At 57.2% G+C, this 25,084-nt stretch overlaps 1 protein-coding gene across 1 annotated transcript; it reads left to right on the top strand.

The window, feature by feature from the left end:
* The first annotated feature begins 306 nt into the window (after nt 1-306).
* LOC115525521 (actin-85C-like) lies at nt 307-25,084 on the top strand. Its single transcript, XM_030332744.1, has 8 exons — nt 307-420; nt 4,547-4,673; nt 7,853-7,965; nt 12,353-12,437; nt 15,839-16,000; nt 16,789-16,977; nt 18,933-19,114; nt 24,854-25,084. The coding sequence occupies exons 1-8, from the start codon at nt 307-309 to the stop codon at nt 24,995-24,997; spliced, it is 1,116 nt and encodes a 371-aa protein (XP_030188604.1). The 3' UTR covers nt 24,998-25,084.

The following is a 25,084-nucleotide window of genomic DNA, read 5'->3' as shown; positions in this document are numbered from 1 at the left end:
CTCTCTCTGCCCCTCCCCTGCTCATGCGTGCACTCTCTCTCGGTCTCTCAAAAATAAATAAACATTAAAAAAAATTAAAGAATTTTGAAAGCCCACTAGTTCCAGAAACTGCCCTCAGCACCCAAATGGTGACTTGACCCGGGGGGGGGGGGCCCACTCCGGGCTGGGGGAGGGGCGACTGCACAGCCGTGAGCTCAGAGCCCACGTCCACCCTGATGCAGCACCTGCCCCGCCGTCGGGCGCCTCGCAAACGCTCGAATCACCCTGTCGTGTCTCCCGCAGCCCGTCCAGGCCGCGCTCAACACGATGGACGTGCCCCTCGTCTGCGACTACGGCTCGGGCTTCAGCAAGGTGGGCTTTGCGGGCATGGAAACCCCCCTGGCCGTGTTCCCCACCCTCCTCGGGCAACTTCGACACGACGTGAGTTGCTCTGACCATTGTTGTGCCCAGGGCTGCCGGGGGCGCGGGCGACGCGTCTGAGGCGCTGTGTTTGGCTCCCCCGGGCCTGTTCTCAGGACCGGATTTGCTGGTCTATCTGGTGATTGATTCTGTGTGTAAGAAATTCAGGTTTTTGCATCGAGATCTCAAGGAGAACTCACTTTTCTGCAAACCCTGTGCAGACCAAACAAAAGTCACGTGCTGGCCGGAGGCACCTCCTCCTGAACCTTCCCCGGGGGCAGCGGATAGGACAAAGGACATGCTCCAGCTCGGCCGGCCAGACCTGCGTGTCCTTTGCAAGGTGGCCACTCCCCCCTCCACCCCCGCCCCCCTCCCGCCACCGAGGGCCCTGCCACGTCCTGGAACTTCTCCCACTCGAAGCAGCTGTGAGACGCTCAGTTCACATAACGACTGTAACTCGCTGAGTTGACGTGAGCCTGGTGGCCCTACTGGGGAGTTGCCGTGGGGCCCTTCTCCCCGAAGAGGGGCCGGCATCTCTGAGAGGAAACGTGCTCATGTCCCTGTGTGAGCGAGCAGTAGAGGCAGGACCCCCCCCCCCCCACCTGCCTTCAAGGCCCCGGTGCTGAGTCACCGCGCTCCTCCCTGGGAAGCCTACCCATCCGTGAGAGGGGGCACCTTCGTCACGTGGGGAGCCCCACATGTCCGGGTCCCGGGGTGATTACGCCTGGGCTCTGCATCACTTGGAGCAAATCAATGGCGATGTTTCTAGCAGGCCGCTGGAGTTTTAAGACCGGCCTTCCTACCGGGGCGTGCTGGGGGGCAGAAAGCCAGAGAGTCCCTGCCCTTCCCTAGGTGGGTCACGGCAGGTGCCTGCGCCCTCGCTGGCTGGCCGGCCCGTTTTTTCGAGATCTCAGGGCTTAGCGGTGAAGCGTGGGGGGCTGCGGGGTCAGGAGACCCACATCCGAACACCGGCCATGCCTCTGCACTTGCGTCACTGGGGGCAAGTTGCCTTTGGGGGTCCGACTCCCCGTGCACAGGGTGGGGTGAACGAACACACACGTGCCACATCCGGGGGAAGCTTCAGTGAGGCGGTGCCCGAATGCCTGGCCCGGAGTCTGGCCCCTCGCGGTGTGGAACGGGGATGGAGATGATGCTCAGGGTGCTGGCGGTGAGGAACGTGAGTGTCCTGCTTGGGGCGGCCATGACCGGTGACCACGGACCTATTGTGTCCCAGCTCTGGAGGCCGGAGGTCCTAAATTAGGTGTGAGCAGGGCTGAGCTCCCTCCGCCTGTGCTGAGGGACCATCCTTCCTTCTCCTCCAGCTGCCGGGGCTCCGGGTGCCCCTGGGCTCGTGGCTATGCCCCTCCAGCCTCCGCTCTGTCTCTTATATGGACACTTGTCACTGGATTTAGCCCTCTGTCCCCCAATAATCCAGGATGATCCCACCTCAATATCTTTAAATTAAAAAAAAATTTTTTTTTTAAGGTTTATTCGTTTTTCAGAGACAGAGAGAGGGAGAGCATGAGTAAGGGAGGGGCAGAGAGAGAGAGAGAGAGAGAGGGAGACACAGAATCCGAAGCAGGCTCCAGGCTCCAAGCTGTCAGCACAGAGCCCGACACGGGGCTTGAACTCACAGATCCTGAGATCATGACCTGAGCCAAAGTCGGACGCTCAACCGACTGAGCCCCCCAGGCGCCCCTCAATACCCTTAAACTAACCACATCTGCAAAGACCTTGCTTCCAAATACAGTCACATCCACGCAGGTTCCGGGACTTAGATGTGGACACATCTTTTGGGGGCCACCCTTCAACCCACTACAGCTGGGTTCTGCCTATTGTCCGTGGGCCCCGACATCATCTTGCTGTGCGGTTCTCGGGCTGGGACGCCCCTATCACCGGCTCCCCGTGGAGGCAGATTGGGAGGTAGAAGGAGGAGGCGGGCCTTCCTTTCCGTGTTCCTGCCCTGTTCTGCCCTGTGTCCTGCCCTCTCACAGCTCCCCGCGGCCCACCAGCGGCCCTGGGGCTGTACTCTCCGGGCTCCCTCCGTGTTCCCTGCCCGCTCTTTCAAACTCCCAACGTTGCGTAACCGTTGCCCCGCATCCAGTCCTTCGAGAATCTGTTTTGAAATCCTTGGCGTGGCATCTGTGGTCCCAGCAGGTGCGATGATTCGTCCTGCAACGTGAAAGCTCCCACCGCCCCAGGGGAGGGACAGATCCCTGTTAGCTGTGCAGAGAGTGGGACAGTGGGAAGCAGGATTGTAGGTAAAACGAGTTACATATGCAATAAAGCAAAAAAATCACAGGGAGAGAGGTCAAATTCCTCGCCAAAATAGAGACGAGTGGCCATAATGAATTACAGTAAACGGAACTGAGCCGGGAGCACTGTTTCGGTGAGGCGCTGGGCCGCCGCCCTCCCCGCCTTCGGGGGCCAGCCCCGGGCAGCAGGAGGGATGCTTCTCTGTCCAAGAGGAGGCAGCACCTGCCGGGATGCTCTGCGTGGGCTCACATTTCGCTCCAGATACGAGCCCCGTGGCCCCTCCGTGCTCTTGGGTCTGGCGGCGAGCCGACAGTGAGAGCCCTGGCGGGAGGCCCCGCGCCCCGGAGGGGCACTCGGTCCACGGCCACCGGAGCGGCCGCTGCGACCCCAGCCCCGTCCAGCCGGGCATTTCAAGCAGCGGCTTCAGACCCCGTGACGCGCTCGTCCCCGCCCCGCAGGCATCCCTCGCCCCGCTCCCCTCGCTCGGGAAGGTTTGGCCAAGCCAGAAGCTTCCGAGGCAGGGCAGTGTGGACTGTCCACACCCGCGTGTCCCCTCGGGTGATGAAGCGCGTTCCCATCGGCGGTCTCTCTGACTTGCTCCCCGACGGCGCCGCGGCAAGGAAGGCGGAATGGGAGACGTTCCATCCGATGGGGACGGGGTGCGGCACGGAGAAGGCGAGCGGCTTGCCGGGGTCTCAGATTGTCCCCCAGCCCAAACCCCTCCGCCTGGAGAGAAATTCCTCAGGCAAAAGAGCTCTGCGTGCGTGAGCTGTGGTAGCCTCAAGAGCGGGCCTCTCTGAAATCCACGCCGCCACCGCGGCCCGGCATCCCCGTGGCACAACGGCTGCGTGACAACAAGGCCACGCTTCCTACAGACTGCTGAGCACGGCAGGGATCCCCAGACAGACCCGTTTCGGGAAACACGCGCCTCCCTTCCTGGACGACCGGCTCAGGAGCTGCCCGGTGGCCTCGCCGACCGCCCGCCGTTCCAGGACACCCACCCAGCCCTCCGTCCTGTACCCAGGCTCGGGCTTGGACCACAGCCTGGTCGGGCACCCTCGTCTTCTCTCACGTAGGTGGGTTCCTAGCGAGACCCTCACGCCCTTCGTGCTGTGTTGGTGTCTGCTTTTTGGCAGATGCAGATTTACACACGGACCAACCGGCAAATCCCTTCTGGATGACGGAATAAATGGTTCACCCTGCCACGAAAGCAGTTAGGTCCGTCTTCTTAAGGGATGACAAACTAAATTCACCTGCAGACCCTTCCCCCGGCGGGTTTCCAGGGTGATTGCAGCAGCCGGTGCCCCTGCCTGACACCGTGCCCTCCTCCACGGCTCCCCCCCACCCCCGTTCCCCTCGGGTTTCCCACCCGCAAAGTGGACAAGGCCAGTGTCCTCAAGAACACTTTTTTTAAAATGACTTTTCTTTTTTTTTTCTTTTCTTTTTTAACGTTTATTTACTATCGAGAGACAGAGAGACACAGAGCGTGAGCAGGGGTGGGGCAGAGAGAGAGAGAGAGAGAGAAAGGGAGACACAGAATCCGAAGCAGGCTCCAGGCTCCGAGCCGTCAGCACAGAGCCCGACGCGGGGCTCGAACCCACGAACCGCGAGATCACGACCTGAGCCGAAGTCAGACACTTCACCGACTGAGCCGCCCGGGCGCCCCTGGGGGCACTTTGACCTTGCAGCTCATTTTGCTAAAACGTCTTAGTGGCATCTTGAAATGGCACGCAAGCTTGAGAAGGCCACCACCGCCAGCGCCGTGACCTGGAGCGGTCCCCCAGCTGCACGTCACGGCTCCTCGTCATTGCTCCTTGTGCATCAGCACGTGGAAGCCGAGTGGAGGTGAGTCACCCTCCAGAGCTGACCTGTCCTGGCCTGTGTCTTTCAGAATCCGCTGGTGGGGATGGGCGAGGAGGACTGGTTCCTCGGAGACGAGGCTCAGCATAAGCGAGGGGAACTTAGCCTACAATATCCCATCTCCCGGGCCACCGTCACGAACTGGGCCAACATGGAGAAGATAGGCTGCTGCTTCTGCTGGGGTGGGACCTGTCCACGGGGCCCCTACTGACGTTCGGGGGGCATATCTGCTCCCTGGCACTGGCGGGGGGGAGGTGCCCTGGCATCCGGGCCTCTCTGGGCCTCTCTCTTGGTCCCCGTGGACGCTACACCACGCTACGAACCACGCGGGTCGTGGGGTCTGAGACCCGAGCCTGAGTCCTGTCTCCACGACTTAACCATCTGTGTCATTTTGGACGAGTAACCAGCCTCCCTGGTCCTCTGTTTCCTTACCTGTAAGAAAGGGGTATAATTTTTTCTTGCGTGTAGTGCTGTTGTATGGATTCGAGGAAATGGATAAAAAGTCCTTAATCCACTCCACGCCTGTTTAAAGCAACAAGCAGAAAAACGGGAGATGACAAGCGTTGGCCTTGGGACCTCACGCAGGGCTGGTGGGAACGTAAAGTGGTGCAGCCACTCGGATCGCAGTACGGAGGTTCCAAAACATGAAAGAATCGAAGACAAGGGCAGGAAGAGACATCTGCACACCCACATTCACTACGGCCAAGGTGTCCATCGGCAGATGGATGGATAAACAGAATGTGCTGCACACGTGACGGACTATCACTCCGCCTTGAAAAGGAAGGATGTTCCGACACCTGCTTCAACACGGCCGGACCTTAAGGACATGAGGCTGAGTGAAATGAGCCAGGCAGAAAAAGACAAAAACTGTGTGATTCCACCCATACGAGGACTCTTAGTTGTCAGATTCGTGGAAACAGAAAGGTGGACGGCGGGCACCGGGGGGCTGGGGGAAGGGGAATGGGGAGTTAGTGTTTAACGGGGACAGAGTTCTGGTTGAGGACGGTAAAAAATTTCTGGAGACGGATGGTGTTCAAGGTTGCACAGCAGTGTGAATATACTTACTGCCACCGAGCCGTGCGCTTTTTAAAAAGGTTGAACTGGTGTGTACGTTTTACCATAAGAAAAAAAATTCCGTAGGTCAGTGCAATACAGACGTATTCAATACGGCTATTTGAACCACTCTGTCTTAGCGACCGAAGGTTCTGATCAGGGTGTCCATATATGGCTGAAGTTTGCACGCTGCCTAGGGAGATCTATTAATTATCTACGCTGCATAACAAATCACCCCAAAACTTAGAAGCTTAAAACACCGATGGCCATCTACTTCCTCTCACGGTTTTTGTGGGTCAAGAGTTTGGGAGCGGCTCAGCTGGGTGGTTCTGGCTTGGGGTCTCTCATAGAGCAGCAGTCAGGAGTCAGCTGGGGGTGCATCATCTGAAGGTTCGACCGGGGCTGGAGCAGACATGTCCATGGTGGTGCTCCATGGGGCTGGCAAGGTGGTCCTTCTTGGGGACTTTCTGCAGGGGCCCTGGAATGCCCTCACAGCATGGTGGTTGACTTCCCCTGGAGGCAACAATCAAGGCGGCCAACGTGAAGGCTGCGATGGCTTTATGATGTAGCCCTACGGGCCACACACGCCTTCACTGTTGGTATATTCTGTGGGTCGCACGAGCCAGTCCTGGTTCAGCGGGGGAAAGGTCTGCACAGGGTGTGGACGTCAGGAGGTGTGTGTTCATTGGGGTCGTCTTGAAGGGGTTGTGGGAGTGTCACTCACAGACACTTCCTGTCTACACGGCTGAAGTGTTGGCTCTGATTCTGGCTGTAGCCCTCCGTTAGCATGTCACAGGGAATACAGAGACTGAAGCGGTGTAGACAGGTCTTTGGAGTGTGCGGCCCACCAGCCCCTGGGCCCCGGGCTGCCTGGGCCGTAGCCTCCACCCTCCCCTCCCCTCTCTGGTGCAGACTCAGCTGCCTGGCTGACCCAGTGGAGCCGACTTCTGGTGTCTCTTCAGCTGGTTCCAATTCTTGGTTCAACGCTTGTCCAAATACCGGGCTCATTGCAACGATCCTCCCCCATGGTACCCCTCCTCCTACCTCGCACCCCCCCCCCCCGCCACATTCACCCCCACACAGCCTGTCGAGTGACTGTTCTACATCTGATCGTGTCACTTCCCTGCTCCAGTCCATAGTGGCTGGACATTCAGCTGCGAGCCCACCCATCTGGCCTTTGTGTTTCATGGGCGCCATGTTGCCGTGTGTTTCCGCGTCCCCCCTTCCTGAAACCCTTCCTCCATTGAACTTCCCCTCACTTCTGTTTTCAGTTCCCCATGGAGCCTCCTCCCCGGAGGCAGGCAGGAGCATTATTCATTGCTTGTTGAGCACCTACTGTGCACCAAGCGCTCGGTAGGTGCTGTGGCCTGAGTCGTGTCCCCCAGTTTCTTATGTCGGAGTCCTGCCCCTGAGCACCTCAGAACATGACCGTATCTGGAGATGGGGTATTTAAAGAGGTGACCAGGGGGCGCCTGGGTGGCTCAGTTGGTGAAGCACCCAACTTCAGCTCAGGCCATGATCTCGCGGTTCGTGGGTTCGAGCCCCGCGTCGGGCTCTGTGCCAGCAGCTTGGAGCCTGGAGCCTGCTTCGGATTCTGTGTCTCCCTCTCCCCGGCTTCCTCAAAGGGGTCACTGGGGTGGGCCCTGATCCCATGTGACCGGGGTCCTTGTAAGAAGAGGGGATCAAGACACAGACACGCACAGAGAGACAACCCCGTGAGGACACAGGGAGAGGATGGCCGTCCACATACAAAGAAAGAGGCCTTGGGAGGCCCCGGCCCTGCCCACGCCTGGACTTCGGGCTCCGGCCTCCAGGACCAGGAGGTGTTGTTTAAGTCACTTGGGCTGTGGTCTTTGTTACGGCAGCCACAGGAAACAAATACGCTCGGTTTTCTACAAACGTTGTGCCAGACCCTCCACGATGTCCTCATGACCCTCTCCAAGGAAGGGAAAGTTTTCCATTTTATAGACGAGGAAACAGCACATAAGAGTCAAGGTCCTTTTCTGGGCCCACGCCTGGTGCCACACTCCCCCCGCTGTGTCTTGGGGCCCATGTCTGGTGCCCAGTCAGACGAGGACTAGGCCTCACACATCGTCGTCTGCTCCCCATCCCGACTCCAGGCCCGGCACACACTTGTCTTGTCTGCAGCCGCTCTGTCCTTCCTGCTGTGAATCACATAAGCTACCGCGGAAGCCACTTTGCAGGGTAGACAGGTTCCATCCCACTTCCAGAAGATCGGCCGTGGCTCACGGACGCGCCTCACCGCGTCTCCTGCTCCCTCCACAGATCTGGCACCACTCCTTCTACCAGGTGCTCCGCGTCGCCCTGAGGCAGCATCCTCTCATGGTGACGGAGCCGCCTTTAAACACAATGTCCAACAAAGAGAAGATGTCACAGGTAAGGGGCCACGTGGTGGGCGAGTGGGGTCAGGGAGCAGGCGACGGGGAGGGCAGCTCTGGCCTCCCCTTGAGCCTTGAACCTCGGGGACCCCCTCAGGGCGTCATCCCTTTGCTCAGCGAGATGAAGACACAGGAGAGATCTGTCCCCTTTGACCCTGGCGGCAGGCATGACAGGTGCCACGGGAGAGCTCACCAAGGGGTCACCGAGTGGGTGAGCATTTGGACCTCGCAGCCAGTCTATGGGCTGGGCAGTTACAGTCCCTTTGCACAGAGGAGGAAATCGGAGGGTCTAGGGGTGGAAGTAGACAGGGCAGGTGGCTGGGAGGCCCGCTGGGCCCAGGAGGCCTGGCCCTGCGGCCTTGCTCTCTCGGTGCGGTTTGTCCTGCTTGGAGCTCCAACCTGCCTTGAGAGCTCCCACCTTCCCCCTGGGCCTGCCCCCCGGCAAGGAGTTGGTGGTGTGTGTGGATCGGATCGACCAGGCTGAACTGGGTTGAGCTGGTTCTCGGAGGCTGTCAAGGACGGGCCGGGGAAGGAAGGAGAGTGCCCCCCAGCAGAGCCCTCTTAGGGCTGGAGTGAGGTCCAGGTGGGGAGGGGCCGCGGGGCCGCCGCTGGCTGTCCAGGTTCCAGATGCGTCATGAGGCTTTGCCTAATGAGGACGTCCAGGAGCTAATTAAGGAAACGGCAAGGTTCTGCCACCTGGCCCACAGCCCCTAGAGCCCGATGGTGTCCCCTGCAGTGAGCAGTGACCCGAAGGGCAGGCCAGCGGCCCCCAGCACCACCTGCCCATAGAGGAGGTCTGTGCCGTGGCCCAGAAACAGCGCCATCAATCACGGCACGGGCGTGAGCTGCCGCCTCGTTTAACACAAAGCCCCGAGGGGGCCGACGAATCTTCCTCTGCACATGGACAGGTGGATCGCAGAAGTGGGCCACGGCTGGTCTCCACGTGGACACGGGCACAGAGCCCACGGCTTTGAAACAGCAGGGATCCAGGCTGAGAGCAGCGTGTGCCCATCAGAGCCCCAGCGAGCTGGAGAGAGAAGAGGGAAGCAGGACTGTCTCTCACCCGAGGGCGATGTGCCGCTTCCAAACTGTCTCAGGGCTCTCCGGAGAAAGAGTGGGACACATACACACACAGACACACACACACACACACACACACACACACACACACACACACACACGTGTATATGTAGAAAGAGATCTGTTTTGAGGCATTGGTTCACACGATTATGGAGACTGACAAATGCCAGGATCTGCAGGGCGAGTCAGCAGGCTGGAGCCTTTTGCTCTATTCAGATCTTCAACTGATTGGACGAGGCCCACCTACCGCGGGGAGGGTAATTGGCATTACTCAATCCATCGATTTATGTTAATGTTTATTATCCAATGTCAATATTAATGTTAATGTTATCCAAAAACATCCTCCTCGACAACCTCAGAATAATGATTGGCCAAATGTCTGGGCTCCCCGTGGCCCAGGCAACCCGGACACGTAAAATTAACCCTCACGCAAAGCGCTGTGCCGGCCACACAGCCTGTCTCCGGCCCTTGTCCACCTCTCCGGGGTCCACTGCCTGTCTTCCTGCCCTGGGTCTCTCTGAATTCACCCCCTAATTATATCAGGGTCCCAGCAGGAAACCAAAGGGACCCTCACGTGGGGTCATTTTGATGAGACTTTACTGAAGAGATCATATACAAAGGCAAGCCTAAGTTCTAGAAGAGGGACGTGAACGAGAGCTCTGGGCTGGTATCAGGAAGCTGTTGCCTGCTAAGCCCAACAGAGCCCGGGGGGTTAGTAGCCCTGAGAGGGCCTCTGCCAGGAGCCGTGGCCTCGGAGGGACCAACAACGAAGGAGCAGGGGGATAGCTGTACTCCTCCCCTCTGCGCCTCCCTCAGACCTCTCTCCAGGGTCCCCATGGGCGGAACCCAGGGGGTCGCCCACAGAAGGGGGCCCGTGGCTACAGTCCAGGGCAGAGAGTGGTCAAGAAGGATGGAAGCTTCTGCAGGAAGACGGGGGGGGGCAGCCAGCAATGGTGGCCCGCCCCCCGGCACAGGGAACACCACCGCCGTGCGGAAAAATAGACTTTTCCCCATCTGTGGGCTCTTCCCTGCAGAGTCCCTCTGTCCCGACGCCAGCCTCCCAGGCTCCTCCCGGAGGCCGGGACAGACTGAGAAGGGCTGGGCTGACTTCTCCCGGAATCAGTCTGTGTGTGAGCAGGATGCCTGGGGCCATGGCCCAGCAGAGAGGCCATTGTGGGGAGCAGCCCGGCGTGTAGGGAAAAGCCCAGCTTGGCCTCGAGACCCGGGTTCTGGCCCAGGCTCTCCCAGCACGTGTGACCTGGGGAGGAATACGCATCCTCAAGGCGTCCTGATTTCCCCATCAGAAGGATGGTGATGGTGTCACCCTGGGGGTATCGCGGAAACGAAATGAATCGAGGCCGTGAGATGCGTGTCACGGGGCTTAGTGGCTGTTGAGCGTTCAGTAGATGCTGCTTCCTGTTCCTCGGCCTCGGAATTCTCATCTGCAAAATGGGATTTTGATCGCAGGAACCCAAAGACCCTCCCAAGCTCTGTGACCTCCGGCCTCACCTCAGGCCAGGGGAGCTGAGGTTGGGTTTTGTCTCTGTGCTTTTAGGGGGCGGGGTCTCTAGTTGGATCGCAAAAGCTGCCCGTCCACACCCGCCACTCCTCCACCAGGATGCAAGTTCCGGGGGCACCAGAGAGTAGCACAGACTCCCAGACACTGCCCCCCTGCCCTGTGTCCTCCGAGGTGGTGCCTGTGTCCGGGCCTGGCCTTCCACATGCCACGTTACAAACGCACATCCCGGTGGCCTCCACTTGGGGGCCATTGGGAGTAAAGCCGGTGCGAATAGGCGTGAACCAGTCTTTGCAGGGACACACGTTTTCGCTTCTCTTGGGTCAGTCCCCTAAGCCCCCCGGGTGGCTGCCCCCAGACGCATGCTTAGTGACCCCCCCCCCCGGGGAGTCACACGCTCAGTGGTGGACCCGGCTCTGTGGAACATCGTTGTCTCAAATGCTGGCTTTACTGGGTTTTGGGGTCTTTGGCTAGAGGCCGGCCGGATCGCTCCTCAAGCAGCCTGCACCCCGACCATTTCCCTTAATGTCCTGTCCCGCTCAGGGCCACTGCTCGCCTGCCCTGCTTGTCCCCACAGCTAGGGACAGCCCCTAGGCCCAGGAGCCCGTGAAATTGTTCAAGGGAGCCAGCCCACAGGGCTCCCTCCAAAGCCAGCTAACCACCCTGCCGGCCGCCCACAAGGTGCTCCCCGACAGCTCCAGCTGGCTGTCATCCTGTCCCCCAGGTGCCACCCTCCCGTGGCCCCGCCTGGCCGGTTTGGAGCTGCAACAAAGTCTGCCTTTCAACCGTCCAAGTGACCCCGCGTTGGTCCCACCCTCAAAAGAATCTTTAAATTGAGGCACCTGGGGGGGCTCAGTCGGGGACGCATCTGACTTCAGGTCGGGTCACCATCTCGCAGCTCGTGAGTCTGAGCCTCGAGTCGGGCTCTCAGCCGCCAGTGCGGAGGCTGCTTGGGATTCTCTCTCTCCCTCGCTCTCTGCCCCTCCCCCACTCACGCTTTCTCTCTCTCTCGGACTAAATAAACTTTAAAAAAAGGACCTTTAAATTCCTGTGGCACCGTTTTGCAGGAAAATCACTCGCTCACTCAGCCAGCATCACAGAGGCAGTACCTCGTCGCGTCTGGCAGCCCGGGTTCATGTCGCACCCCTGACACCTGCTCCCTAATGTGTTTGTCCACTGGTCTCCCATGTGGACAGGGGAGGACGGTGTCACATACCTCCGGGGGGACGCCGCGGGCAGCAGGATCAGGACTGTGTCTCCCCTGTTCATGCCTATGTACAGGCAGTACCCAGGAGAGCGTTCTTGACCAAGCCAACGGTGAGCTTTTGCTGTCGCCATTATTACAAAACAACGGACCATCCCAGGTCAAAGTGTTGGGATTTGCGTAAGGTCCGCCTACCCCCCAAGAGCAGAAAGGGCGAAGACGTGGAGAGAACAATGGTGGCGCTGGGAAGTCAGCACCATCCCCGTGGGGATAACACGGTGGTCTGCAAGATGTTGCGATGCCCTCACATCAGTCTCGTGACGGTCTATAAGGTCTCCCCCCGCCATAAGGTCCCCAGGAAGGACGTGAGCCCGCGTCACAGGCTGGGAAACGGTGTCACAAGGCTCGTCAGGGCAGAGCTGGGGTCAAGAGTGGCACGCTCCCTGACCCCGTTGCCTGGATCTCTGGGGCAGCCAAGTGCCTCCTACCGGCGGGCTTAGTGAGCCCAGGGGCTAAGGGGAGACCCACCGGCTCCTCCAGCCTCTGGCCTGGCCGTTAGCATGGTAGTGTTCTTGTTCTCCGCAGATCCTGTTTGAGACCTTCAACGTGCCCGCCCTGTACTTAGCCAACCTGGGAGTCCTTTCTCTATACGCCTCCGGCCAGACCTCCGGTGAGTGGCCCTGCTCCTAACTCCCCTTGTGTCCCTCCCGGGCCAGCAGTTTGCTTCCACTCAGCGCATGTCCTTCCTCCGCAGCTTTACTGAGGTGGGATTTGTGCCCGGCAAAGTCAGCGTGTCCACGCTGTGCAACGGGATACGTTCTGACGCGTGAATACGCTCGTGCGGCCATCCGTGCGGTCGAGATGACGAACGTATTCGTTGCTGCTAAACCCTTCCCCTCCACTCCCCATGCTCTGCTCTAGTCTGTCCTCAGATGAGATTGCATTTTCTAGAAATTTGTATAGATGGTTGGGTATGGGGGCGCCTGGGTGGCTCAGTCGATTAAGCGTCCGACTTCGGCTCAGGCCATGATCTCACGGTCCGTGAGTTCGAGCCCCGTGTCGGGCTCTGTGCTGATGGCTCGGAGCCTGGAGCCTGCTTCCGATTCTGTGTCTCCCTCTCTCTGCCCTTCCCCTGCTCACGCTCTGTCTCTGTCTCTCTCAAAAATAAACATTAAAAAATTTGTTTTTAAATGTTGTTGGGTATATACCCTTTCTTCAAAGGTTTTTTGTTTTTGTTTTTTTTTTTTTACGCAGCATAACTATTTGGAGAGTAGTTCATTTCTTTTTTTCTCACCAAGCAGTATTCCGTTGTGTTAACTCCCTGTAGTTTGCTTATCTCTTTACCTCCGGATGGACATTTGGGTTGTTTCCAGCTGGGAGCTATTATGAATAAAGCTGCCGTGAACATTTGCCTACAAGTCTTTGCGTGGACACACGCTTTCGTTCCACTTGGGTAAAAACACTAGAAGTGAAACGATGGGGTCAAATGGTAGGTGTATTTGAGCTGAAAAAAAAAAATCCGGCAAACTAGCGGCCAGCGTGGTTGCGTGCTCCGCTGGGATTTCAGCAACCACGTGAGCGTGCGGGTTCCCCCGCAGATTGGCGTGGCCAGTTTCTGTCATCGTGGCCCTTGAAGCAGGAGTGCGGTAGTATCTCGCGGTACCATTTGGTGTGCGTATAGATGGCCAGTTGGCCCCACACCACTTGTTGAAAAGACCCTGTGTTCTTCATTGAATTGCGTCTGTGCATTTCTTCTGGCAAACCAGTTGTCCGTGTACGTGTGGGTCTATTTCTATACTCCATATTCTGTCCCGTCGATCTACTCATCCACCTGTGGGCTGATGCCACATTGTGTTGATGTCTAAGTCTTGGAATAAGAAGTTAGTGTGGCATCTTTTGGTCTCTTGTTTTATAATTTTTTTTTTTTCCGGAGAACATTCCAGGTTCTTTGCATTTCCATATGCATTTCAGGGTCCGTTTGTCAATTTCTGTCAAAACAGCATCTTGGGGCACCTGAGTGGCTTAGGTGGTGACACATCCGTCCCCAGCTCAGGTCATGGTCTCATGGTTCGTGAGCTGGAGCCCCGCGTCGGGTTCTCTGCTGTCAGCGCGGAGCCTGCTTGGGACCTTCTGTCCCCACCCTCTCTGCCCCTCTCCTGCTCTCTCTCACTCTCTCTCTCAAAAATAAATAGACATTGATCAAAACCCAAAGATGCTTTTTTTTAGAACTGCATTGGATTTATACGTCTCTCTGGGGACAAGTGATATGTTGACAACGATGTCTTCTAATAAACATGGTGTACCTCCTAAGGGTTCTCTAATTTCTCTGGGCAGTGATTTGTGGTTCACGGTGTAAACATCACGCAAATCTTTCATCCAATTCATTCCCAAGAATTTTATATGCTTTGATTGTATCATAAATGGTATCTTTATTTGACTTTCCGATTGTTCAATGCAGGTATACAGAAAACAAGTGTCTTTTGCATAATGATTTGTATCTCGGCACCTTCATTAAACTCTTTTATCGGTGCTGGTAGGATTTTCTACTTAGGCAACCCTGTTGTCTATAGTTTAACTCCTTTATTTCCAAACTGGGTGCTTTTTATTATTTTTTTTTTGTTTTTTTTTTTTTCCCCTTGCCTCATTGCTCTGGCTAGAACCTCTGGTACAATACTGAGTAGAAATGGAAATGGTGGGAGCAGACATCCGTGGCTTGTTCCTGACCCCAGAGGGAAATCATTCAGTTTTACATTACTAAGTGTGTTGTTAGCTGTAGTTTTTTCATAGACATCCTTTCGAGGGAGTTATCGTGTATTCCTAGTTTGACGAGAGTTTTTTTCTTTTTAAATCACGAATGGATAGTGGATTTTGTCAAATGCATTTTTCTGCCCCTACTGATATGGTCATGTGGATTTTTCTCTCTTAGTTCTTTAACATGGTGAATTGCACTAATTGATTTCTGAATGTTAAAACAACCTCGCATTCCTGAGATAAAACCAATTTGGTCATGATGAGTTAGCCTTTGTATATATTTGCTAAAACTTTGTTTAGGAGTTTTGTGTCTGTGTTCATGAGGGATCATGGTCTGCCGTGTTCTTTTCTTCTGACGTCCTGTCTCTCAGGGACCACTGAGGCTGTCCTTTGTTGCTTGATGTCCGATATCTTGAGAACTGTTGTTTCCTGTATTTTATTCTCTGTTTTAGGTGTTTCAGGGGTGTGTTGGGGGACCCCCTCCTTGTTCCACAGCTTACCTGGACACGGAGGTCTTCTTGACCCATTTTTGCTTCATTTCCAATGTGAGGACCTCAGGACGCCTGGGTGGCTCAGGTGGTTAAGCGTCTGACTTCAGCTCAGGTCATGATCTCACGTTCATGGGTTTGAGCCCCACGTTGGGCTCTGTGCTGACAGCTGGGAGCCTGGAGCCTGGAGCCTGCTTCGGATGCTGTGTCTCCCTCTCTCTCTCTGCCCCTCCCCTGCTCACACTCTCTCTCTCTTTCTTTCTCTCCCTCAAAAATAAATAAACATTAAAAAAAAATAAATATGAAGGCCTTGGTTACCAAATCCAACATGTGAAAAGAGCCTACCGCCCAGACCCCTGGTCCGCTCTTAATGGCCCCATGTCATGCTTTCACACAAAGTGAAACCTGTGTCCCCGTGACCATATCACATCTTTTGGACTAGCACAGAGACCTGTACTTTGGCTTGCTAACTAAAAAGTAAACCTCCTTCACCGCACCCAGCCTCGTCTGACAATCGAGTTGTGCCCTGAGTTTTTTAGGGAGAGAGCTATTAAGAGCAGAATATTCTCCCCCTCTTACCCTTTGACAACTGTTGCTAACATCTGTGTGTCTGGTTGAGTAAGAAAATTTGCAGGTGTTCTGTCCAAAACCCTTGGCCCTTGGTCTGATCCAGATAGGCTTTATCCTAGCACACCCCCCTACAGAAGGAAGTTTATTCCTCAGACCCTTTGCCTTATCTTCTTATTATCTTATTATCTCTTCCTGGAGACTTGACATTGGTAAGGGATATCATGCACCCTGTGTTATGATGCCAACATATTCTCTTGTCTAGGAACAGCCATTGAGTCTGGAGAAGGAATGACGTACTTTGTGCCCATCATTGATGGCTGTCCTTTGCATCAGTCAACCATCCAGACGGACATGGCAGGCCAAGACCTAACCTCGTATCTCCTGCAACTATTGACAGGCGGTGGGCACTCGTTGGTGAGCACAGGTAGGAAATTGCCATTCTTGTCCAGGTGAGCCAATCCCTGGGGTGTAATATCCTTCTTGGCTGTTCAACCTGCAGCCCTCAGTTTGTAAAGCTAAGGCTACTTGACCGTGATTCAAGTCTTACAAATAACTTTACCTATGTTTAGGGACACCTAGTGACTCATAATGACAATGGGGATGATGGTGATGAGGATGATGATGAGGATGGTGATGATGGTGATGGTCATGGTGACATGATGACGACGATGGGTTAAGCTTTACGGAATAGTTACTCTGTGTCAGCCACCCAGAAGGTGGGAGGGGTGCGACCTTCCAGATGTTTCCGGGTGAGGGGGCCTGGCTGGCTGGGGCAGCTGTCAGCAGGAGAGGGCAGCCCTGAGCTGTTCGCGACCAACATTCACAGCAGGTGGGGATCGGGGCACCAACAGCAGCCCCTGCTTTAACAGGTGATGAGATCGGGTTTGATCTTCCAGCCCCTAGAAACACAGGCCATCCATAGCAGGATATCAACACGTAACACGCAGGCGGTTTCCAAATGTTTGCACCTCGGTTCAGGACACCCCTGCTCTGCCGTTCTCTCCCACAAGCCCAGGCCCCCGGCATACGTTGCAGATCACGAGGCGCTGGGATCTGAGATGAAAACGGGAACAGGTGCTATGATTGTGCCGCCTCGTCCCCACCGTGAGGAGCTGAAGCTTCAGGAAGGTGCTCCCTGGGGACGGGCTTGCCTCTGTGAACCATCTCAGGTCACGCCCTTCTCTGTCTGGCCCTTGGCCTTTCCCCCCATAGGCGACCGGGAGCACGTCCGGAGCATAAAAGAACAATACTGCTACGTGGCTTTGGACTTTGACAAGGAAAAAGTAAAAACGGACTCGCCTTCCTACGCCCAGAAAGTTCAGCTGCCCGATGGCCAGGAGGTCACCCTCGGGCAGGAGAAGTTCTTCTGCCCCGAAGTGCTTTTCCAGGCAGACCTCATGGGTGAGTGGTGGGAAGGGGCCAGGGGTGAGCCCAGATGCACACAGTAGGGCCGCTGTACGGGGGACGGAGCCCGGCAGTCACAAGGGGGGCGCTGTCTTCAGTAGTGAGTAGGTGCCCATTTCTAATTCCTGTGGGAGCAACTATCACTTATTGAGCACCTACTGTATGCCTGTGACTCTGCCGACCTTTGTACGCGGGCCTGCAGCCTTCAATCCTGCCCCATGTGCCGTGGCTCACGTTACAGGTGAGGAAACCCAGTGCAGAGCACTAAACACTTGTCAGGTGTGCCTGAGTCCCCGGCTGGACCCCGCACTGCCCTTCCGCTGAGTGACTCCTACTCCGCCTGCCTACACAATAATTTGAAAAATGCAAATGGAGACAAAACAGAAGGGCGAAAACCACAGATTCTGAGGGAACCGGAAACATTTTGGCTGATGTAGAGATTTTTTTTTTTAAAGTTCTAGTACGGGTAACACAGTGTGGTGTTAGTTCCAGGCGCACGAGTTAGTGAGTGACTGTTTTTGCTTCGTGTTACAACCCCCCAGCTCCGTCCACGTTGCTGCGAATGGCAAGATCTCATACTTCTTTGTGGCTGAGGAATATTCCCATGCGTGTATACCGCCTGTCCTTTGCGGGACTGTGGACAACAGCCAGACTATGGGAGCAGCCCCACAAAACCGCTTCCCCAGGATTAGTACCTAGGATTAGTACCTCGTCAGGATGTGGCTTTTACATGTGGCGCGGGCGAGCTGAGTTTACCTCTGCTCTCCTCATTGGAGTTTGCGGGGGATAAAGGCTTCAAACATGGCCCATGCCCCCCGAAATATTAAGTTGGATAAAGGAAACCATCGTCGGATGAATTTTCTTGCCCACAACGTGACCCTTCTCCTCCGCATCTGGGGGGACCTCAGTGAGCGTGAACACGGCCAACCCCGTGATGAGAGCCGAGCATCGGCGGCCCGCGTTCACGTTCGTCGGGCCAGGCACGTTCTTGATGATTCTGGCAAATCAGCCTTTTCGTTCTTTATCCCAAGGCTGTGCGGTAGGTCCTATCCCAGGTGAGGAGAGGGAGTAACCGTCAGGCACCCCCGGCCACCCCTCCCAGAAGCTCTCAGTGCTGAACACACCGGAATACACGCCCTTGTCCTTGAGGGCTGTTCTCTGCATACTTGTGTTTATGTCTATGGACTAATGATGAGTCAAGAAGATGTCAGCTAGACGTATTGTGGCGATCGTTGCGCAATATATACAAATAATGAATCATTAAGTTGTACGCCTGAAACGAATATAATGTATGCCAATTACACCTCAATAAAACATAATTTCTTTTTTTTTTTTTTTTTAAATTTTTTTTAACGTTTTATTTATTTTTGAGACAGAGAGAGACAGAGCATGAACGGGGGAGGGGCAGAGAGAGGGGGAGACACAGAATGGAAGCAGGCTCCAGGCTCTGAGCCATCAGCCCAGAGCCTGACGCGGGGCTCGAACTCACGGACCGCGAGATCGTGACCTGGCTGAAGTCGGACGCTTAACCGACTGCGCCACCCAGGCGCCCCTTATAATTTCTTTTTTTAAAAAAGGAATCATCAGTATAATTTTTCAAAGGCCACCCGAGCAAGGACGTTGCCTCTGCAGAAATCTGTTCAGAAAGTAATAGGCCGTGGCATTAAAGGTTAATAATTGTCAGTAACATCTGAATATAAATCATCTCAGATGAGAGAGGAGAAGTAATATTTGTGTATTCAGCCGTCAGCCGTTGAGCCCCACACATAAGGGCCCTGTGGTCGGTGGTGCTGATGTTTGCCCACTGCCCTTGGAGCTGAGATCCGGGGGGAGCCGTGACCCCCGCCCCCCACCCCCACCCTGTGCTTGCAGCTGGGAGGAGAGATCCCAAGGGTGAAGCCGGCCGAGTCTCTGGCCCCCAAACTTCTGTCTCTTTCCGCCCGTCCCGACAGGGAGAAACGACCTGGGCATCCATATGAAGGCCTTCCAGAGCATCAGCTCCTGCAGCCCCGCCCTCTGGAAGATTCTCTTCGGCCACGTTGTCTTGTCTGGAGGTACTGGCTCCTGTTCCGGCCTGCGGTTCCGGATGCAGAGGGAAATATCCACCCTCGTTTCCCCTACAATTAACGTGAAGGTACAGTCCCCCTGATGCACCCTTTGGGGGCTTCCTGATTTCATCCCATGGATATTTCTGGAATAACAGGGTTTCTGGTGTGCCAGGCACGTTGTCAGGTGCTCGGGGAAGCATCAGTAAACAGAAGTGTGGAAGATCCTCGGCGCTTACGTTCCGGGGGCGTGGGGGGAGCCATAAACAACACGAATCCAGACAGTAGGGAATAAATGTGTTAGGAGGGGCTATAAGTCACAGGGGAAGCCACGGAGGAAGCAGGGGTGAGTAGTCAGGGTGGGTCTCCTCTGGAAGGAGCAGGGGAGCCACGGGGATATCTGAGGAAGCGCAGAGGGAACAGCCCCTGGGGCGGCCCAGAGGCGTGCTTCCAGAAGGAAGGGCTGGGAGGGGCTGGCCGGGGCTGAGACAGGAGAAGGGCTGTGTGAGGCTTGTACCCAGAGGACGGGGAGGTTTGAGCAGAGCCAGGCTGGACGGCGGACTTTGGGGGCGGGGCGCAGACTGTCAGGTGCAGGTGTCAGGTGGGCCGGGGATGTAGGGGTGAGGGGCGAGGGTCGCCAGGGAGGAGGCAGCCTGAACGGCCATCCCTGCAGTGGGGTGCGTGGCTCGGGGAGGTAAGTGGCGCTCTGGTGCCAGTCGGAGAGCAGACCAAGGATGTTACGGAGTTTGGAGCTGGGACGGGGGCTCTGGCGGGCTCCACGAGCCCAGGGAGGGGTGTAGACGGGAGGAGGACGGGCTCAGGCGGCCGGGGGAGAGGCAGGCCCGAAGCCCGTCCCCTGCTCGAGGAGGCCCGTCACCCCGCCCGGCCCCGGCCTTGCGCCGGCTTCCCCCGTCGTCTTGGCACCTTGTAAAAGCTTTAAGTTAATGGCCTCTGCCTTTTAGAGGAGTGCTAGCTTTACGGAGAACGGAGTAGAAAGGGGACAGTTCTACGCACTCCCTGCCTCGGCCCGTTGCACACACATCTAGCTCGAGCGTGATGCGTCTGTCGCCCAAAAGAGCCGGCATCGGTGCCTCACTACCGACCCGAGTCCCTGGCTCATGGAAGGCTCCTCCTGGGCTCGCACCCTCTGCCGGTTTGGGGGGACGTGTGGTGGCGGGTGTCCACCCCGACGGTCTGACGGAGTCGCTCCCTGCCCTGGGGCTCCCGTGCCCGCCTGGTCACCCCGCCCCTGCCCCCGGCGGCCACTGGCCCTCTCCCGGTCGGTCCCCAGGTTGTCCCTTCCCCAGAATGTCCTGGTCAGACTGACTTCTCTTTGGCCCCGGTTTTCACAACTGCTTTTCTTTTTTTCTCCCTATGGAAGTGGCTCGCGGTCATGGCAGAAAACCTACAAGTAAGGTCTAGGTAAGGGGTTGGGAACTCCTGGCCCCCTTAGCACAGTGCAGAATGTACCTTGCTGACTGTGTCTCTAACTCGACCGAGCTGGCTCGGGCACAAGCCCAGCCTGGCTGGCCGAGGCTGGAGGGACAGACCCACCCACGCCATGGGGGTTAAATAAAGGCCTCCCTCCCCCTCGGCCACCCTGGGCCAGCCTGCTCTTTGCTCGCTTCTGGCCTCGCGGCCTCTGCTGCTACGCGGTGTCCCATGTCAGCTGGGCCTCAGGCAGGCCGCGGGCCCCCCCGACCTGCCGCGCGGGGGCCCCCACAACGGGCTTCTACGTTGCAGCTCTCGGGAGCCCCTGCCGGAGACGCCAGCCCCCTCGTGTCCCGAGGCCCCCGCTCACCGCTACCCTTTGCACCCCCCCGCCAGGTCAAGGTACGGGCACTCGGCACACCGCGTGGGCAGGGGCTGAGCCGCTACGTCCCCGCAGACCCACGGGCTCTGCCGCCAGCACACCCGCCAGGGTCCAGAGGCGGGAAGTGTGGACGGACTGAGTCCCTCTGTCCCTGAGCTCCCCAGCAGCCACCTCGTGCCTCAGCCCGGCTTTCAGGCCTGCTGGCAGGTGGGGGGCTCTGAGAGAACTTTCTGGCTCAGTTCTCAGTGTCTTCTGCTACCTGCCCAGAGCCCCACCTGCCCCCTGGCCTACCTGCTTCCCTCCCTCCCTCCTTCCCCAGCCAGACTTGGTGGTGGCCGGACTATGGTGGCCGGACTTGGTGGCCAGACTTTGGTGGCCGGACTATGGTGGCCGGACTTGGTGGCCGGACTTGGTGGCCAGACTTTGGTGGCCGGACTATGGTGGCTGGACTTGGTGGCCGGACTTGGTGGCCAGACTATGGTGGCCGGACTTGGTGGTGGCTGGACTATGGTGGCCGGACTTGGTGGCCGGACTTTGGTGGCCGGACTATGGTGGCCGGACTTGGTGGCCAGACTTTGGTGGCCGGACTATGATGGCCAGACTTTGGTGACCGGACTTGGTGGCCAGACTTTGGTGGCCGGACTATGGTGGCCGGACTATGGTGGCCAGACTTTGGTGACTGGACTTGGTGGCCAGACTTTGGTGGCCGGACTATGGTGGCCGGACTTGGTGGCCAGACTTGGTGGCCGGACTTTGGTGGCCGGACTTGGTGGCCTGACTTGGTGGCCAGACTTTGGTGGCCGGACTATGGTGGCCGGACTTGGTGGCCAGACTTGGTGGCCGGACTTTGGTGGCCGGACTATGGTGGCCGGACTTGGTGGCCTGACTTGGTGGCCAGACTATGGTGGCCAGACTTTGGTGGCCGGACTATAGTGGCCGGACTTGGTGGCCAGACTTTGGTGGGCCACGGTGACATTGAGAGTGAGCGCAGGGCAGCCATCCGTGCTTTGGTTAGCGTGGGTCCATCCTCCCTCCCCGCCCCTGCCACCGGCCGGCAGTCACTGGGACAACAGAGAAGATTCGCGAATTCCCAGGAAAGGCAAACCCGGAGACGCACAAGGTCCCCCACGTCGGAGCCCTGTTTGTACGCATGTCATAGAATGTGCAGGAGGGCGGGACGCTGTGACCCGCCCATCCCTTCCATTGCTTCCTCACCACGAAATAGTAGCTGTCGCCGGCTTCCGTGCCCGAGAGGCACGCCCACACAGGGTTCCTGAGTCTGCAGTCGGCCTCCACGATCGCGTGCTCAGTGCCGTCCGTGGCCTCGGGGAGTTGGCACGGGCCTGCCTCCTCCCTGCGGATGCCTGCGGCCCCATTATTTCATCTTACCCGCCGTCCCAGACCTTGGCCCCTCGGGCCCTCGTGCGAGGCCCCGCGCCCTCCACGCGCCGGCTCTCGGGGGCACTCAGCGTCAGCGCCGTGGCCTGCAGTGAGGTCACTAAATCAGAAGGGACGGCACAGCTTAGTCCCGAATGGAAGTCAGGGGCGTGTGTCCTCCTGCCTCCGTGCACTGTGTCCCGACCACTCCCGCAGCGGGAATCTGTCCGGCCGTCGGCTTTGTCCCGCCCCGCTGCGGCCGAGCTGACATGTGGACCAAGCTTTTCCACCCACCCCTCTTCTGAGTCCTCAGGGAAGCCCTCCAGCCCCCCAAAACTCCTCCATATGAAGCTCGAAGGTGCACCTGTCTCCCTTCACTGCCACCGCCTGATGCCCTCCCGTCTGGACTCTCCCTGGAAGGAAGGGGGTGCAGCGCACTTAACCTCCATGGCGCCCCCCCCCCCCGGTCCTTCCTCTGAAGGAGGGAGAACCGCTTCCGAGAGCCGCTGGTTCCCACGGGCCAGCCTTCAAAACGATCCTTCCTCCCGACAACCCAAATCCTGCCCCAACAGGATTCTTGGGATAAAGCTCTGGTCACCATTTACCCTTATTTCTTTACAATTTTTTTTTTTCTGCCTTAGAATCCACGTCTACACGTGGATTTCCTGAGCCAGAAACATGTGCTCGGCGTCAGGCTACTTGAACAGATGGCCAGATTGTGCCCGGGAGCCGCCGGCCTCCGGGCCGGTCGGCACAGGGGGACAGCGGCTCGCGCCCGTCCGCTCGTTCGGGCACGGGGACATCGGTTGCTTTTCTAGGCTTTTCTTTGCTTTTGCCTTTTTGGGAACTGAAGGGTGGCTGACACACGACGTCACGTTAGCTTCAGGGGTGAGACCCAGCGGGTATGTTGTGCTCACTGCGGGTGTGGGGGGCACCTGCCACCAGGCAGCCCGATGACAGTGCCACGGTGGCCGAGTTCACCTGTGCCTTCCCCCACCGGAAGCCCATGCCTCCCACCCCCCTTCACCCCTTCTGCACGAGACCCTGGTTTTAAAGCTCTTCCAACTGGCCGGATGGAAAGCACATGGTGGCTCTAATTCGCGTTTCTTTAATTCCTGCTGAAGGTGAGTACTTCTGCGGGTCTCCCTGCTGTTGGGAGTTTTTCCTCTTAATTTTCTTTTTTATATCATTTTTTAAAAATGTTTCATTTTCTTTTTGAGACAGACAGAGACAGGGAGTGAGCAGGGGAGGGGCAGAGAGGGAGGGAGACACAGAATCCAAAGCAGGCTCCGGGCTCCGAGCCGTCAGCGCAGAGCCCGATGCGGGGCTCGAACTCACGGACCGTGAGATCACGACCTGAGCCGACGTCGGATGCTTAGCCGACTGAGCCTCCCAGGCGCCCCCTCTTTATTTTCTTTTCTAAACTTTCTTAAAGCTTTTGCTTATGTCAACCCTTTGGCCGTTTTTCTGTTGGTAGTTTTGCGTTCCTCTGAATGCGTGAACCGTCCCAGTTTTGGGCACGCTTTTGTTTGCTTTTGCGTGTGTGTTCAGAGAAGATGCAGAGGTCACAGGTGACTCTTCCCAGTGACAGCCTGTGGGTGGCAGCAAAGACGGGCGGAGGATGTGGGTGCCTGGGACTGACTGTCTCCTCTCTGCCTGATGCCTGGCCCTGAAGGTGCTCTGTTCCCCGCTCCTGACTCGCAATTTCGGCAGCGTTTTTTCTCTTAACCAACAGCAGCCTATGTTTTCGCCCCAGGCAGGGTTCTGTGGTGTGACAGAGCCGGTGAGGGACGGTAACTGACTCTGGTGACTCATCCTCCCTCACCCCACTGCTACCTGGACTTTCCAAGTCCTCTCCCCAGATCCCCTTTCCCCGCGGATCCCTGTAGCAGTGCGTTTGCCTTCTCGTTTTACAAAAACAAGGCTGTCCTCTCCTGATGTGTCTATGGGCGTCAAGGAAAGGCAGTGAACGCGTCAGGATGACAACTGTCTGACCTTGCGCAGGTGACTCGAACCTTGCAGAGCAGTGGTCCCCCTCTGGCGATGGGAGCACGGATGTCTGGCTCCTCCCAGCCCAGAAGTGCCCTGACCTGGCTTGGAGGCTGCCCCTCTCCAAATCCAAGGTGCGGGGAACGCACGCGGGGGCAGGTGTCGATGCGGGAGTCAGAGCGAGGCACGGTACAAGTCTCCAGGGCTGTGCACCCCAACGTTCACGGGGTTTCTCGAGGTTGTTTGTGACTCTTGTTTGCTTATCCGTATTTTCTAATTTTTCTGCAAAACACCCATGCCTCCCACATGGACTTTAACCAACTCGGAGATGTGCCGTAGATCTCAGAGTGAGTCTCAGAGCCAAGGGTGACTCCTTCCCGCTCTTGCTCCTTTTGTCCCGTGGTTTGAAGCTACGGGCAGTCGGCACGTGCACCGACAAGCACGTGTAAAGGTTGGAATGCATTGCATTTGCACGGAGGGAAGAAATGACCATCCGTGAGGTGTGTTCAGGGGGTTTATGTCTCAAATTTGGAGTAGTATTTTGATTCTGGCTTCTTTCTCTCCCTCCTCTGACCCCTCCGCCCCTGCCTCGCCCCCCTCCCCTCCCTCTCCTGCTCTCCCCTCTCTCTGCCTCCTCCACCCTATCCAGGTATCCACCTGCCCCAACTCCACGTACGGCGCCTGGGTGGGGGGTTCCATCCTGTGCTCGCTTTCCACCTTCAAGGACATGTGGGTCACCAGCCAGGAGTATAAGGACATCGGTTCCTCTGTCATCAGCAGGAGAAGCTTCTGATTTGTGGCTTTGTGGATGCCATCTTCTGGCCCACCGATGCCAACTCCACCTTGGCCGGGCTGATCAGTGCTGAGAACCAGCTCGAAT

This window comes from Lynx canadensis, chromosome D1, assembly GCF_007474595.2.
Source record: "Lynx canadensis isolate LIC74 chromosome D1, mLynCan4.pri.v2, whole genome shotgun sequence".
In the NCBI taxonomy this organism is placed as follows: Eukaryota; Metazoa; Chordata; class Mammalia; order Carnivora; family Felidae; genus Lynx; species Lynx canadensis.
This window is presented reverse-complemented; position numbering and strand designations above follow the sequence as displayed.

Bases quoted from the DNA above. Each gene is read 5' to 3' on its own strand.
- LOC115525521 (XM_030332744.1), top strand. From the start codon at position 307: ATGGACGTGCCCCTCGTCTGCGACTACGGCTCGGGCTTCAGCAAGGTG. The intron at 7,966-12,352 runs GTAAGGGGCCAC...TGTTCTCCGCAG, and splicing joins ACAAAGAGAAGATGTCACAG to ATCCTGTTTGAGACCTTCAA. The intron at 16,001-16,788 runs GTAGGAAATTGC...TTCCCCCCATAG, and splicing joins GCACTCGTTGGTGAGCACAG to GCGACCGGGAGCACGTCCGG.